Source organism: Staurois parvus, unplaced genomic scaffold, assembly GCF_062004578.1.
Source record: "Staurois parvus isolate SC_StPar_1 unplaced genomic scaffold, SC_StPar_1.0 ptg000137l, whole genome shotgun sequence".
Lineage (NCBI taxonomy): Eukaryota > Metazoa > Chordata > Amphibia > Anura > Ranidae > Staurois > Staurois parvus.
In genome coordinates, this window is record NW_028317933.1 from 9,434,067 (window position 1) to 9,451,420 (window position 17,354).

A 17,354-nucleotide genomic window follows, 5' to 3' on the forward strand; every position below is an offset into this window, starting at 1 on the left:
AGAATAAACGGTATGCTCACTCCAATTACTAGAATTTCACTTTTTCCTGGAGGAACAAAATGTACTGAGTATCTTTTAGCCCTAATAACTATGCGTCTGCCATGTAGAGCCGCCATTTCCATGTTCATAAGTGGCTTATAACCAGCATATTTAAATAACCAGAGGAAAGACCAATAAATCTGCACTTTAGAATTCCCGTGCAATATGCAAATACCATCTTTATGTCTAAACCTGACAGTTTTTTATTGCCTACTTTATGCGAAAGCATGTTCATACTTACAGATTGCTGAGAGATGAAAGGATTTATACTTCTGTGATGTGGGACTGGGGTAGGAACCCCCTGAACACCACTAGATAGATGAACCGGCCTGTTTAACCATTCCATATTTAATGTCTAGTCATTTTGACATGAAATTTATATAAAGCAGACATGATTAGCCCAGCAGTCCTTCCTGTCCCTCATACAGCTGCGTGACTGATTATTTTCCTTTATCTCTGTTCGGCAGCAGTGGAATGGCCGTGACACTGGTCTCATGGTAACGCGCGTGGTAAATCACAGAAGGTTCTCCGCTACCGTCAGTGTTGGGGATACGTCTCAGCGTAGCACTAGCAAGTATCGTTGTGTCCTGAGATCAGCTGGCGGATCTGGAGTGTCCAACTATGCAGAACTCAGCGTAAAAGGTAAGAGCACCCATGAGTGACTCTCAGGTGTCCTGCATTACTAAACTGGACATTATTATTTTCAATTTTGGTAAAATTAATAAGACAACTTCAAAGCTGAACTCCAACTAAAAAAGTAGCTAAAACACAGATGAGTACATATGTGAGTGCTGTTTTTTCTGCCAATAGTTTTGTTGTATTTGTGTACATCCAGTACCAAGATTTACCCAGCTCTACCACACAGCGCAGCCCAAGGGACCTCTGTTCAAGACCAGTTTTTGCCACCCCCTTCCCCCATGCAGCTTGTCACCAAATAGATAGCCTTATTCGCTAGATAAAAGAATCATGTCCAGGCCTACATGGCAGTAGGGGTGGACTCAAGGCTTTGTATTCTATATCTAACATACCTCACGGTGCCCCTGAGTTTAAGTAGGTTCTTGCATAGTCTTCAGAAATGGTACATTTGCCCCTGCATCTGAATAATTACACCCCTGCCATGGAGTCCACCCATCAATGATAAGATTTAAGTCTTACAACAGCCCAAATAATTTTCTTTTCTTTATCACTTCAGTAGGGAAGGGTTATAACCCTTGTCAGTTTCTTTTACTGTTGTCTGCCCGCCATTATCCTCACTTTCTTATAAATGTCAGATAAAAAGTGAGGGAAAATCTACCAACTTCCTGTCTAGTTAAAGGCCGCCAGTAAGAACATGTGAGGGCAAAGCCCCCCAAAGGGGACATGGACTGCACATTTTTCGAGAGGGAGGGTTTTTAGTGATGTGCACAATGAAAAAAATAATTTCATTTTGAATTAATTTCTTACGTAAATTGGCTATATTCATTTTAATGTGTTAATTTGTTATTTCTGGAGATCACTTATGCATCCTGAGTCATCCCTGCTAGTCCAATCCACAAAGAAAAATATAATGAGCTAATAGGACGATATTAACTGGAGTAACGAAAGTAACAAATTGAACCACATTATTTTCAGATTCACCTGCTATGCTATGATTAAGATATTCTGATGGCTCCACCTCCATCCAACCTAAATACAATACATAGGAATGATCTTATTTGGTTTTTACCGTACTGTATTTATTTCAATATGATTCCATTTCATATGTAGTGAATTTTTCATAAAAATGAAAACTGTCAATGCAAAATAATAAAAAATGGATGCTAATCAATTTGGATCATTTGTTATGTTTTTGCGTTATTTCGGATGCCTCAAACATTAACAAAAGGTCCAAACTATCACATCATGTCATCCGAATGAAACAAATGGATAAAACTAGATTTGTAGTTTCATTATAAATTTATTTTGGATTCACTGAAATTTGTTACTGTTGTGATTTGCAGATTCGGATACATCTGAATCTCCGAATAACGAACATTTTGTAAGATCATAAAATAATGAATCGCACATGTCTAAGTCTTCTAACATCTGGCAGGATTGTATTGGTATTGGTATTTCCCCTACTTTCTGTCTAGGTAAAGAGTTTTCACCTCTGTTGACCACCAGGACAATGGAGGAACAGTACTGCTTTGTAGGTGGAGACACATATTCTGGTGTCACTTCATGAAGGCCCTTCCTCTTCCCTGTGTAGGAATACCAACTGACATCATTTCCAATGCCATACTGTATACATGAAGTAGTAGAGTATTGTACTGTATTATCCATTGATTAATGCAGGAAGCCTGAAGTTTAAGTAATATCCCTTATTGAATAATGTAAATATGCAAACTTTCATGGCAATGTACAGTAGAACACTTCTTCAGGCTTTGTTATATGTTCTATTTTGGGTTTTGTCCTGTAATGACTAATATCATTTTAATAGTAACACCCTGTTTATCTGGAATATGGAGTCACAGAGAGAAATGTTAACCATTAGTGGATGATCTTACAAAGCGGTTTACTGTGAATCCTCACTGCTGCTGCTGTGTGATATCTAAGGAAAAACATTTCTTCATATTGGACATTTTTAGACTTTTTGGGTTTTGCCTGCAATTCTCATTTAATGTGTATTTAACCCCAACAATGATCATCTCTTCTTTGCTCCAATTTCGTCTGCTGAATATGTTGTACCATCCTCTAGTGTGCATAGTTAGGTAAATTAAGTTTGGCTCACAAAGTAGCTGAAGTGAGCATGTCTGTGGGGTTTCAGCTCAGTTCAGGCTGGAGGGTTCTGCAGGTCAGACCTCTGTCACCTCCTCCTGGTTCTGGAAGTCTTCAGAAACTTCTAGAAGCTATTGAACGGGGGCACAGAGGTAGGGATCTGAATATTCACGGGAGTTTGTCCAATCCCCAAGCAGGAGGCTTGGCATGGTGGTAAGACCTGCCCATAAATATTGAAGAGGCTGGCCAGCAGGGAGGGGATCCCCGGGGCGGGGAGCTCTGCCTCCAGGCAGGAGCTGAGGAAGGAAGGAAAGGAGCAGTTAGGGATCTTCACCACCTTCAGTCTAATCCAGGAAACACCCTGTATTGCAAGGGAAGGACTTGTACTGCAGGAAGCCTGAACAGCAGTCTGTACCGAGCAGCAGGATTTCAAGGGACAGTGTGAGTACCTCTACTTCCACCACCCAAAGCATATAGGGGAGAGGCAGCCAGGTGCAATACCCAGCTAGTCATCTGGGAGGGACAGCTCCTGCCAACCTTCAACCCCTGCTTGGGATAATTTTGTGCTAATGTGCCAGTGCTGGGATCAGTATTGGAAGTGCTTTGCCAGTCTGTTGAAAGTCATTTCCCCTGGAAACACAGTCTGGAGTTTGTGCTAAGAAGACAGTGTAGCCACAGTGGTCCTAAATGTTTTCTGCACTTTTCACCCCCAAAGCCTACAAGGGAGATTTCAGCAATATTCAACTAGCTTTCAGCCACCCTTGCTTGGGGGATTGTCAGTTAAAGCCAGATTCTCTGAAATTTTCAACTAAGAGGACATAGAGCTCATGCATACAGTTGTGAATTTTTCTATTTTCTGCTAAGGGGACATACAGCTCCTAAAAGCTGAAATGATGTTCGCTACTGATCCATCAAGGGCTGCCATTATTCCAGAGGGAATACAGTCTAGGATCCATTTTGCTGCAAGCTGTCCATAGAGAAATTGTCTTTGAAGTTATTGTTAAATTAACTTTGGGCATAACCATACCCCCTCATCCCTATCCAAGTTACATTCCCCCAATGAAACATAAAAACAAGCCCTAGGACTGTTTTCTATGTGTGCCTGCTGAATACGTGTATTGAAACAAACAAGGGCGCACTCTCATCGTGCATTACCGTGGTATAACACGTAATTTATTAAATAAAAAGAGCTAACTCTGAGGAAGGGGGTTCAGCTCCTGAAACGCGTCAGATTATCCGCATCATTAGACACAGTTGTGTTGTGACTGTTTTTGTGGATCACCCATACTGCCCATTATCACGTTGGTTTGTGAGTATACATCCTTTTTATTTAATAAATTATGTGTTATACCATGGTAATGCACGATGAGAGTGCGCCCTTGTTTGTTTTTATTCACCAGTGGTCAGATTTCCCGATCTCAGAAGGGCAGCACCTCTTCAGTTGGCATTTGACAAATCCCTTGGTTTGCATGAAGATTGGAGCGCTGGTTTCGTTTGTTTTTCTTTTGAATACGTGTATTGCCTGGCTGTGCAGACAAAGGGGGACCCAAAATCTAGCTTTTTTTTAGGGTAGCGCTACAATGTAATTGGAAGCATTTTGTTATATGTGCTTGATAAGTGCAAAAACAAAAGCTGATCATGTCAGACATTCATCCTGCATCCTTTGCACACTTCCTGTGGCACCTCAAAGGGCCCTCCTAGTACCTATCTTGGAATTACCGAATGATTAGCTTTTATGTTGTAGAAATCTAAGAGTGGGAGTGGTTTAGCAGAAGCAGGGCTTTTTTTCAGTGCAACATGGGGGAATGCAGTTCTGGCACCTGCAGGACTGACTGTATGTAATGGCAAAAGGTGCTGGGGTGTACTGCAGGGCATATTGATGCTGGCTGCTGGGGATCTATTGTCACTGGAGGATATCTATTTTTACAGAGGGAATCTGTTGCTGCTGGGTGGTCTGTTGTTGGTGGGTGATCTGTTGTTGCTGGGGGTGGGTGTTATGTTGATGGGAGGGATCTACTGTTGAGGGAGGGGTCTATTGTTGCTGGCTGACCTTTACCCCCATTAGGGATATTCACCCTCTCTATTTCGCCTGTTTACCATTATCATTGAAAGTAAAAGTAAAAAAAAATCCCAAATTTTGGTTGTCCCTAGAAAAGTAATAGAGGCAAAATCTTCCAATGGGGACATTAGTTCTGGTGACCTGGGGGTCCCCAAGGGATTCCCTTAATTTAAAGAGATGTCTTCATTAGCTAAGGGACAGGAAGTGAAGGTAAGTCCCCCTAATGGGACAGAGGTGGCAAAAGAATTTACAGGAGTTATAATCCACCCTTACTCTATAAAAAAAAAAAAGTTTTGCCTATAGTTCTACTTTTAAGCCTAAGTCCACCTTTAAGACCACTTTACATGCTGCACCCATATGCAGGGTATAACATGTAACATGGTGCCAAGTGCCCCACCCCAATAGGCACCTTCTATGGCAGCATGCAGGGCTCTGGGATCTGCAGGAGTATGAACTACAAGTACCATCTGCCACTGTGGCACATGGACATGTAGTTATCAATAGAATACAAGTGCGGTGATCACCACACTTATAGTCCATTGACACTTCCTCCTGCGCTAATGAAAGCCTATACCTCGGTACGGACAGGGAGCTGGAGGAAGAGTCTGCAGGAGCCGGATATTGCACCTGTGATTTACTGACCATGGTTGCAAAGCTTTGCAGGTTCATTTGAAAAAAGAAAATGATAAATTCACCTTTTTTTCCCTGCAAAAATATGTGAATGTATAATTTTTTTGGACTTAGCCTTTTTAGGCAGGGTATAGGCAGGGGCTATTCTGTCAAATGGCCTCCATTCAAAGGCAGAGATAGAAAGGCACTGATGTCAATGGAGGGTTTTGTCATTTAGCGCACACTCTGCCATATTGCTGCCATTTTATTGTGGTGGTACCCACTTCTACAGCATAGAGGAACTGTTACACAGATTGGGACTGGGACTTAGAGCTTGATATATCAAGAATGCAGGTTGCAGATTTATAAAACTGATGGTAAAGTTCACTGTTTAGAGGTCAGGATTGCTGAAGGTGAAAAGAAAACCTGCCTTCATTTCCACTTTAAGTTTTTCACAGTGACATCTTACGTGAATTAGAGCCAGGAAAACTTTAAGTGTACTTGAGCCTTTGAAACATTGTCAGCAAAACTGATCGGTCACCTGCTGTGGCTTGTCCAATCATGTTTGATGACAGTCTTTAAAATGCAAAGCATGCTTTTTGCTCTTTCTTGACTGTCAACCTTGGTGAAATGTTTATTACATGTGCAAATTATGAGTATCTACTGAACTGTCGGGGTCCTTTGCATTGAACAGCCACAGTTCTGACGTTGGTTGGAAGGGGGTTTGTTGGGAATGTTGTTTTTCTGGACATCCCCTCTAATTAAATATGTCTGTTCTGACAAGCAACATGTAAAGAATTTTATTATGCACAGTACTGTGATGTACAAACCATAAATTGTGTGACTGCTTCTCTCTTTAATATTCTGTTTTTCAATTAGGTTGTTGGGATGTTTGGCAAAAAAAAAAATATATTTTTAACATATCCATTACCTCCTAGTGCTTACAGCTGGCTTACATTTGAAGCAGGATTAAGCCAGAGAGTGAGTTGGGGGAGGGAGAGCTAAGACGCATCTATCCTGTGTGCGTTTGGGGATGGACCATCAGCAATGGGGGTTAGTAGAAGGTCCATGTGGAGGTGGTGTCTAAGTCCATCTGTAGTGGGGGGCTTATAGTAGTATGGACTTTGTTCATGGAGGCAGCCGGCTGTAAGAGCTTGTAGATACTCCTAATGCAGGTAGAGAAGAGAGACAGCAGCGCCACGCTAAGTGTGGACGGTTAAAATCAGGTAGATTTAATAGTAATATTGCACTCACATAGATAGGTAACAGGTAGGCATGTCAAGTAATGGAGGTCCAGTGGGAGCATCAGGTCGTTTGGCCATACTCTGGGTGTTTTCCCGCTGCTCCAGTGGTGTCCAGGGCTCGGGAGTAGCAGAGGGACACAGAGAGGCTCACAGGGATGATGTCACCGCATGGACTGGGTTTCCAAGATGGCATGCGTTCGGAGCATGCTCACTCCTTCCTCAGGCAGATCGCACGCATGGAAAAACACCCAGAGAATGGCCAAAGGACCTGATGCTCCCACTGGACCTCCATTACTTGACATGCCTACCTATTACCTACCTATGTGAGTGCAATTTTACCATTACATCTGCCTTATTTTAACAGTGTACACTTGTGGCGCTGCTGTCTCTCTTCTCTATCTTTAAGCCAGAGAGTGGTGTTCAAAGAACAGATAATCAGAATTCAGTTTTAATGTATCTGTCTTTGTGAAGTTGAAATGAGTGGTTGCTGTGGGACACTGACCATCATACATACACTATTTCACTGGACAAGGTCATAATAAGCATTAAGTTTTGGGGTTACAGAAATCACAGTTCAATAGTAAATGGAGGGGGAACATTCACTGTAACAACTAAGCAAGTTGGAAAGATTACAAACACTACAAATGCCAATTAAAGGAAATCCGTACTTTACAAAAATGTAGGCTACCACTATCAACTTTAAAAAATGATACTTTCCCAGATGTCATGCTGATCCAGTGGCTAACAAGATATCATAATTAAAGGATAACTTTAGAGGTAACATTCCACTTCCATGGCTTACAAAAGGATTCCATGGAGACGGGACAGAAAACATATGCTCCTTACCAGAAATCAATGGCACTCTATTTATGGAGTAAGCATAAGCTGTTGTGGGATCAAATCCTCATACACCAAAAGGCAGAAAAACTCCAAACTGCAACCAGATTTCAGTCACAGAACAGGGAGACAGAGAAGAAAGCCAATCCTCGTTTTGTAGTACAGGGGTCTCCAAACTTTCTAAACAAAGGGCCAGTTTATCATCCTTCAGACTTTAGGGGGCCAGACTGTGGCCTTTGGGAGTGGAAATTGTCCTGATATCAGTGGGAGTAAATAATGCAAACAATTCCTCCCCCTAGTGCCCCATCATTGGTCTCATTGGGAGGAGTAGTTTCCCCTTATTGGTATCAATTTGAGGAATAGTGCCCCATCATTGGCATCAATGAGAGAAAAAGTGCCCCATAGTGGATGTCAGTAGCAGGAATTATACGCCATTGTTGGTGTCAGTGGGTGGAATAGTCTCTTTTAGCAGTGGCAAGAAATGTGCCCTAAAGGCCGGATAAAAGCAAGCAAAGGGCCTCATCCGATCCCAGGCTGCAGTTTGGAGACCAATGCTGTAGTAGATTAAACATAAGCATTGCACTTACAATTAACATCCTTGGCATCATCCATTAAAATAAAGCTGCAACATAAATCAATTCTGATTGTCTGGTCGGTATCTACCATGCGCAAAGATGTCACATCAGGCGTCTTCACATGGTGACATCATCAGGGGTATGGCCACGGCCCTGACAACATCGTTGTGTGGCAAAACACTTGGGAGGCACCTGATGTGATGTCAGAATGCATAGTGGCCGCTGGCCGGACAATCAAGATTGATTCATGCCGCACCCTTGTACTATATAGTATGTGTATCGTGAGACAAGTTTTATTGTACACAGTATATGGTTCACTTTTATTTAGCACTGCGCTTTTGGAATTTATTTTTGGTTTGAAATTTATATCAAAATTTAAGTGCTAGCTGCTTGTTTACTGCACATGATTAATTAATCCAAGCACAGATTTTTTTATTTTAATCCATCAAAACTGCAAGTGTATCTTTTAAAAAATCAAGCAGGGCTAGCGTAGACAGACAAAAAAATTCCATTGTTATTTCTGTGATACATTTTAGTTTAGTCATGTATAACACATGGCGTTTATATAGAAAGAAATGGGAACACTTTACTATGCTGCTGCCATGATGTAAGTATTAACAGAGGCTGAGTATCCACATTTTGAGTCCCAGGTTAACCATGCAAACAGTTATTGTATGTACAGCTCAGGATGCATTGACATGGATAGTAAGTTGAGCTATACAACAGCTAAAAGAACCAGGGCTGCTTTATATTTAAAATATTTTAGTACTAGCAAAGAAATGCTTATAATAACCAGAAAAAAGGTATAGTGTTTCCTTTTACACTGATGACTATTTTTCACCAACTGTTAAAATCAATTCATTTATCCAGTTTTAGTCTGGCAGTCCTTCCTCCTTTGCCCTGCTATGGTTTAAGCTACCATGGGGAGCCAATTGAAGGAACACTTTCTGTATGCAACCTGCTGCGCCAGAGCTGTTGATTTTGTTTGAATTGTTCCTTCATACATAAATTAGTGGTCAATGGAAGAAGGACCACCTTACTTTGGTGGCCATGGAGAAGAATGCTCCTCACTTTGGCAGTCAGTGGCAAGAATGCCCATTATATTGGTGGCCAGCAGGAATATTGTCTCAAACTTTGGTGGTAAAGAGAGTAAGTTCTGCTGAGACTGGTGGCCAGTGGGAAGATTGCCTCTTACTTAGGTGGTCAGTGGAGCAGTTTCTGCTGAGATTGGTGGCCAGTGGGAGAAGAACCACATTAAACTGGTGGTCAGTGAAGTGTTCCCTTACAGTTATGGCTATTGCTTTTTTACATTATTGGTCAGTAAAGAAGGCTCCCTTCAGGTTGATGATCAGTGGCAGAAGGACCAGCTTACATTGGTGGTCAGGGAGAAGGAATGCTTCTTACTTTGGCAGTCAGTGGCAAGAATGCTCATTACAGTGGTGGTCAGTAGAGAGATTGCCTCTCACTTTGGTCATCAGTGGAGCAGGTGCTCCTGATATTGGTAGCCAGTGGGAGAAGAAACACATTACACTGGTAGTCAGTGGAAAAAATTCTCCTTACATTTTTGATCTGTGAAAAGAGTGGCTCTTACAAAGACATAAAAGGACATTGGTGTCAGTTGTTAGGTATCTGAGATTCAGAAAAAGTCCATTGCTCAAGGACACTCTAACAACCGCAGGGGTAACCCTATGGTTCCACAGAACCTTTGTTGCAAAAGAATAAGTTAAAGTGCATCTATATCAAATCTTTTTTTTTTTCTTTCATTTTGGATTGCACTGGGAAGGATTGTGGAAGGTCCTTCTGTCTAGCTTCAGCCTCTAGGCAGACCCTTCTTTTCTGGGGCCCCCTCCAAGGCTCCACACCAGCAGCACCTCCGGACTCCATCTTCCATCTGACTCCCCTTCTGACCAGGCCCTCTCATATTTAAAGGCTGACCTAGCCACCATGTCAGGCCTCCTGCCTGGGGATTGGCCAGATTCTGCTAAGTATGCGATCAGCCCCTGCTCACTACTGCCCACTGCTTCTAGAAACTTCTCTGAGTTTCTAGAGCAGGGGGAGGTATCACTGAACTGACCTGCAGAGCCCTTCAGACTTAACCTGAAGGAACTCGCTGACTCACTCCCAGGCTGACTCATCTTACACTAGAGGGAATTAAATGTAGATCATACATTTGGTATCTGGGTCAGATCCCTGGAGTCTGCACCTTTAAAGACAAGTCAGCAATGACTTCCATATTAGGTTCAAGCAGACATCCAAGCAGATATTACAATTCATATGTTAATTTAGTAATGTACTCAATAGCAGCATGTTACATTTTTTTTTTAATGCGGCAAGTAAAAATACATGAATTTGACATGGTATCAACCTCTTGCAATGTCCTATACAGCAGCTCTGGACAAGCGAGGGGCAGCACTACAGGGAACATTTATGTATGTTACAATTGCATGCATTGACAAGCAACATACTGAAAGGAGGAAGAAGCAGCGTGAGCAGAATGATGAGTTTATCAGTTTGCTGCTTCTCCTTCATTGTTCACTCAAAGGCTTGTATAACTGTTGTGACCAAGCTGCATTGGTTAAAGCTGAATTTTTTTGCCTGGTTGATGGACACTTGCCATCCATACGTTAGGTTTTCATTAATCGTCTTCCCTTGTTAATCTGCTTTTGTGTTGATGTGTTTGTATGACTGTAGTATGACACTTGCTTGTAACTCCTTTGGGAGGAAAAAGGATTATGAACAGTTACATGATCTCTGTAAGCTTCAGTAGAATATTTTGCATATCTTCACCTGTCTATAGTAGTCTGTATCTGTGTACATTTGTGGTACACAGAAGAAGTATCCTCAATCCTCTCCTTATAAAGTATATGTCATTCCTGTTTCTTCTATCTTTAGAGTCCCCTTTCTGACACCTGCCTTCTAAGCATCACACAGCTCTCTGTTCCTCCCAACCCTTCCCCTCCGCTCTCTTTGGGGCCCTCTTGTCTTTATTTTAGACAGTATGTTAGTCCCAGCATGTATCCTAATTCTTCCATCCCTCCTGCTGTCTTCTCACTGCCATCTTTATCTCCGGCAGCGTATTACCGCATTATTATTATTGTCTTCGTTTCTTCAAGCCCCCCGCTGTATTTTTAGATTTAATCTAACACCTCATTACCGGAGATGTCAGAAACATAAAGTAGGGAGTAAGAACTGGTGAAAAAAATTATTGGGGCTAATGATAAAACGTATGATGTTTTGATGTAGATTTAAGGCAGGAAAGAGTTAAAGGGACATTAACATTGTATAAATAATTTTTAAAAATGCTAAATGAAAAAGAGGTCTTTAATATTTGCACTATACTGCCAAAAGTATTGGGATGCCTGCCTTTACACATACATGAACTTTAATGGCAGTCCAGTCTTAGTCCATAGAGTTGAACATTGAATTGGCCCATCCTTTGCAGCTATAACAGCTCAACTCTTTTGGTAAGGCTGTCCACAAGGTTTGTGTCTACGGGAATGTTTGACCATTCTTCCAGAAGTGGCTTTGTGAGGTCAGGCACTGATGTCAGATGAGAAGGCCTGGCTAGCAGTCTCCACTCTTAATTCATCCCAAAGGTGTTCTATCGGATTAAGGTCAGGACTCTATGCAGGCCAGTCAAGTTCCACCACCCCAAACTCGTTTATCCATGTCTTTTGTGCACTGGTGCGCAGTAATGTTGGAACAACACTTTGTCCTGACCTCAAACCGATAGAACACCTTTGGGTTGAATTAGAGCAGAGACTGCAAACCAGGCCTTCTCGTCCGACATCAGTGCCTGACCTCACAAATGCGCTTCTGGAAGAATGGTCAAACATTCCCATAGACACACTCCTAAACCTTGTGGACAGCCTTCCCAGAAGAGTTGAAGCTGTTATAGCTGCAAAGGGAGGGCCAACTCAATATTGAACCTTACGGACTAAGACTTGGATGCTAATAAAGTTTATGTGCATGTAAAGGCAGGAGTCCCAATACTTTTGCCAATATAGTGTATTTATATTTATTAATATACTGTATATGTACACTATATATGCTGTATATATACAGTATCTCACAGAAATGAGTACACCCCTCGCATTTTTGTAAATATTTTATTATATATTTTCTTGTGACAACACTGAAGAAATTACACTTTGCTACAATGTAAAGTAATGAGTGTACAGCTTGTATAACTGTAAATTTGCTGTCCCCTCAAAATAACTCAACACACAGCCATTAATGTCTAAACCGCTGGCAACAAAAGTAAGTACACCCCTAAGTGAAAATGTCCAAATTGCGCCCAAAGTGTCCATATTTTGTGTGGCCACCATTACTTTCCAGCACTGCCTTAACCTTCTTGGGCATGGAGTTCACCAGAGCTTCACAGGTTGTCACTGGAGTCCTCTTCCACTCCTCCATGGCAACATCACGGAGCTGGTGAATGTTAGAGATCTTGTGCTCCTCCACCTTCCGTTTGAAGATGCCCCACAGATGCTCAATAGGGTTTAGGTCTGGAGACATGCTTGGCCAGTCTCAGCTTCCTTAGCAAGGCAGTGGTCATTTTGGAGGTGTGTTTGGAGTTGTAATCATGTTAGAATACTGCCCTGCGACCCAGTCTCCGAAGGGAGAGGATCATGCTCTGTTTCAGTATGTCACAGTAGATGTTGGCTTTCATGATTCCCTCAATGAACTGTAGCTCTCCAGTGCCGGCAGCACTCATGCAGCCCCAGACCATGATACTCCCACTACCATGGTTGACTGTAGGCAAGACACACTTGTCTTTGTACTCCTCACCTGGTTTCTGCCACACATGCTTGACACCATCTGAATGATGGTTCCAGAAATCCATGTCCTTAGTCTGTGTCAGGAATGGACTCAGCACTGGTGGTGGGACTCACCTGCCGTGTGGGCTGCAGTACCAGAGCTGACCAGCGGGTGCTCTCAGCAGCCAGAAGCTCACTCCTGCAATCAGCCAAACCTGGGACTGATTGCAGAAGGTGTATTTAAGGCATGACCAGGCCTGTGATCTGGGCCTTGGTGTATGTTTTCCCATGAGCCCCTGTACCTGGTATCTTGTGTTCCTGCTTCGTTGCTGACCCTGCTTGATCCTGACCTCTGCTGATCGTCTCCTGTTGAACCCGGCCTGTGACCCTGACCATTCTCTGCCTGATCCTTTGTACCGTGCTGACCGTGAGTTACTGAATCCAGCTTGTGACCCTGACCATTCTCTGCCTGCTCCTTTGGTACCTTGCTGCCCGCACGTTGCTGACCTGGCCCGTCTGACCATGCTACTACTCCGCCATCCATCCATCCTGCATGGATCCAGCCGTCCCTACTCACACCTTCTGCCTCTTCACATCAGGCTTTCTACCTGCACATACCTCTGGTGGATCCCTCTACCACGAGCAGGTGTACTCAGGGGCCGCGACCTGGTTCCTGTCTGCTCCAAGTCCATCCCCACCATCAGGGGCCCTGGTGAATAAGCAGACTGGGACTTAGACTCCGCGCCCTGGGGAATCCTGTCCTGAGGACCGCTAGAGGTACCACCAAACGGTCATTACAGAACCCTACGGCCGGCCTGACCATTCAACCTCCCAGCCCTGACTACGCCTGTGTTCCTGCATGTACTAAGATTAGTGGAAGGTTGGTTTGTTCACTGTGCGTTTATATATATATATATATATATATATATATATATGTGTGGCTAATAATAAACTGTATTATTATACTATACCTGAAACCTGCGTTTCCCTGTGTCAGTCCACACCTTTCTCGTCACTCCTAGATTCCTGACATCACACCAAGGCCTTTCCTGACCAGAAGTGGCTGCACAGGGAAGCCATCTTGACTCCTCAAGGAACATCCTGAGGAGGTTGTGTATTTGTCTATGCTAGTCTTTGATGACACAGAATATGCCTATCAGAATCTGCGGGAGTATACCAGGGATCAGCTGCTAGAGTGCATACGGGTTGCTCATTCCCTAGTAGGTCAGGACCTAGAGCTCTCTGAGGTGCAACCATTGATTCAGGCTTGTGTTGAGTTGGCTTCATCTAGTACCCCTGAAAGCAGGGATGAATTCCTTCCTCCATTCAGGGTGAGTCAAATAATATCACTGGTATGGTTGTTGGAGGATGATCCGGATTGCTTCTTGGAGCATTATTCAGCATGTTCACCACATGTGCTAAGGAAGTGTATAAACGCAGTGCAATCTTTGACCAGACAGGCCTTGTGTAAGCTGAGCGTTGTCCAACCCTTACTGCAGACATGGTCAGACTTGTTACACCCAGCCTCAATCAGCTTGCAACAAACCAGTCCTGTTTCTCATCATTCCTCTGCTCAAAGCTCTTTTCCTGCATTCCCGACAGCACCCCCAGTGACAGCCCAGTATACCCTGCTATCTACCACATGTCAGTACCCTGCTCCCACTCGCTGTACCATCGTGCCAGTCGACTCGGTGCCAGTTGACTTGGTGCCCGCTGTCGTGCCAGTCGACTCGGTGCCAGTTGACTCGGTGCCCGCTGTTGAGCCAGATGACTTGATGCCTGATGATTCGGTACCCGCTGTCGTGCCTGTTGACTTGGTGCCCGCTGTTGTACCAGTTGACTCGGTGCCAGTTGACTCGGTGCCCACTGCCGTGCCAGTTGACTCGGTGCCCGCTGTTGAGCCGGATGACTTGATGCCCGGTGACTCGGTGCCCGCTGTCGTGCCAGTTGACTCGGTGCCCGCTGTCGAGCCAGATGACTTGATGCCTGCTGATTCGGTGCCCGCTGTCGTGCCAGTTGACTTGGTGCCCGCTGTCGTACCAGTTGACTTGGTGCCAGTTGACTCGGTGCCCGCTGTCGTACCAGTTGACTCGGTGCCAGTTGACTCAGTGCCCACTGTCGTGCCAGTTGACTCGGTGCCCGCTGTTGAGCCGGATGACTTGATGCCTGATGACTCGGTGCCCGCTGTCGTGCCAGTTGACTCGGTGCCCGCTGTCGAGCCAGATGACCTGATGCCTGAGGACCCAGTGCCCGCTGTTGAGCCACACAACCTGATGCCTGATGACTTGGTGCCCGCTGTTGTGCCAGTTGATTCAGTGCCCACTGTTGTGCCAGTTAATTTGGTGCCTGCTGTCGAGCTTGGTGACCCGGTACCCGCGGTTCTGCTAGATGGCTCGGTGCCCGCTGTCGTGCCCGGTGACTCGGTGCCCGCTGTCGTGCCAGATGACTCGGTGCCTGCTGACGTGCCTCTGCCCGCTGCACAGCCCGACATGCCAGCCCCTGATGTCCAGCTAAATTGGCCAATAACTGATTCCCAGCCTGCTCCTGGAAATCCTGTGCCCAGTGACCTGCCTTCCTGGGTTCTCCTACACAAAGAGAAGTCTACCAGCAGGAAACCCAGCCAGCTGGTTTACTCCGGCAGTAGGATATTCAGCCAGTTACCTGACCTGGGCGGTGGAACATTTTGCCCACTAAGGACTGTTTGGAGCGTCCTGAGGCCGCTCCTTGAGGGGGGGGTACTGTCAGGAATGGACTCAGCACTGGTGGTGGGACTCACCTGCCGTGTGGGCTGCAGTACCAGAGCTGACCAGCGGGTGCTCTCAGCAGCCAGAAGCTCACTCCTGCAATCAGCCAAACCTGGGGCTGATTGCAGAAGGTGTATTTAAGGCATGACTAGGCCTGTGATCTGGGCCTTGGTGTATGTTTTCCCATGAGCCCCTGTACCTGGTATCTTGTGTTCCTGCTTCGACCTCTGCTGATCGTCTCCTGTTGAACCCGGCCTGTGACCCTGACCATTCTCTGCCTGATCCTTTGTACCGTGCTGCCCGTGAGTTACTGAACCCAGCTTGTGACCCTGACCATTCTCTGCCTGCTCCTTTGGTACCTTGCTGCCCACACGTTGCTGACCTGGCCCGCCTGACCACGCTACTACTCCGCCATCCATCCATCCTGCACGGATCCAGCCGTCCCTACTCACACCTTCTGCCTCTTCACATCAGGCTTTCTAGCTGCACATACTTCTGGTGGATCCCTCTACCACGAGCAGGTTTACTCAGGGGCCGCGACCTGGTTCCTGTCTGCTCCAAGTCCATCCCCACCATCAGAGGCCCTGGTGAATAAGCAGACTGGGACTTAGACTCCGCGCCCAAGGGAATCCTGTCCTGAGGACCGCTAGAGGTACCACCAAACGGTCATTACAGAACCCTACGGCCGGCCTGACCATTCCACCTCTCCAGCCCTGACTACGCCTGTGTTCCTGCATGTACTAAGATTAGTGGAAGGATGGTTTGTTCACTGTGCGTTTATATATATATATATATATATATATGTGTGGCTAATAATAAACTGTATTATTATACTATACCTGAAACCTGCATTTCCCTGTGTCAGTCCACACCTTTCTGGTCACTCCTAGATTCCTGACATCCTACTTGTCTTCAGCAAACTGTTTGTGCGCTTTATTGTGCATCATCTTTAGAAGAGGCTTCTTTCTGGGATGACACCTATGCAGACCAATTTGATGAAGTGGGCGACATATGATCTGAGCACTGATATCCCCTACCCCTTCAACCTCTGCAGCAATGCTGGCAGCACTCATACGTCTATTTCCCAAAGACAACCTCTGGATATGAAGCTGAGCACGTGCACTCAACTCCTTTGGTTGACCATGGCAATACCTGTTCTGAGTGGAACCTGTCCTGTTAAACCAGTGTATTGTCTTGGCCACCATGCTGCTGCTCAGTTTCAGGGTCTTGGCAATCTTCTTATAGACTAGGCCATCTTTATGTAGAGCAACAGTTCTTTTTTTCAAAGAGTTCTTTGTCATGAGGTGCCATGTTGAACTTCCAGTGACCAGTATGAGGGAGTGAGAGCGATAACACCAAATTTAACACACCTGCTCCCCATTTACACCTGAGACCTTGTAACACTAACGAGTCACATGACACTGGGGAGAGAAAATGGCTAACTGGGCCCAATTTGGACATTTTCACTTAGGGGTGTACTCACTTTTGTTGCCAGCTGTATAGACGTTAATTTCTGTGTGTTGAGTTATTTTAAAGGGACAGTAAATTTACACTGTTATACAAGCTGTACACTCACTACTTTACATTGTAGCAAATTGTCATTTCTTCAGTGTTGTCACATGAAAAGATATAATAAAATATTTACAAAAATGTGAGGGGTGGACTCACTTCTGTGAGATACTGTATGTGTATATATATATATATATATATATATATAATAAATGTAGGGTGTTCTGAACATCTATCATTCT

At 44.5% G+C, this 17,354-nt stretch overlaps 1 protein-coding gene across 11 annotated transcripts in view; it reads left to right on the forward strand.

Moving 5' to 3' along the window:
- Window positions 1-17,354, forward strand: part of PTPRT (protein tyrosine phosphatase receptor type T) — a 560,113-nt gene that overhangs the window by 287,153 nt on the left and 255,606 nt on the right. For all 11 annotated transcript variants that reach the window (XM_089673313.1, XM_089673317.1, XM_089673311.1 and 8 more), the window contains exon 6: window positions 507-681. In XM_089673313.1, coding sequence (XP_089529439.1) covers window positions 507-681 — 175 coding nt within the window. The remainder of the gene's footprint in view (window positions 1-506; window positions 682-17,354) is intronic.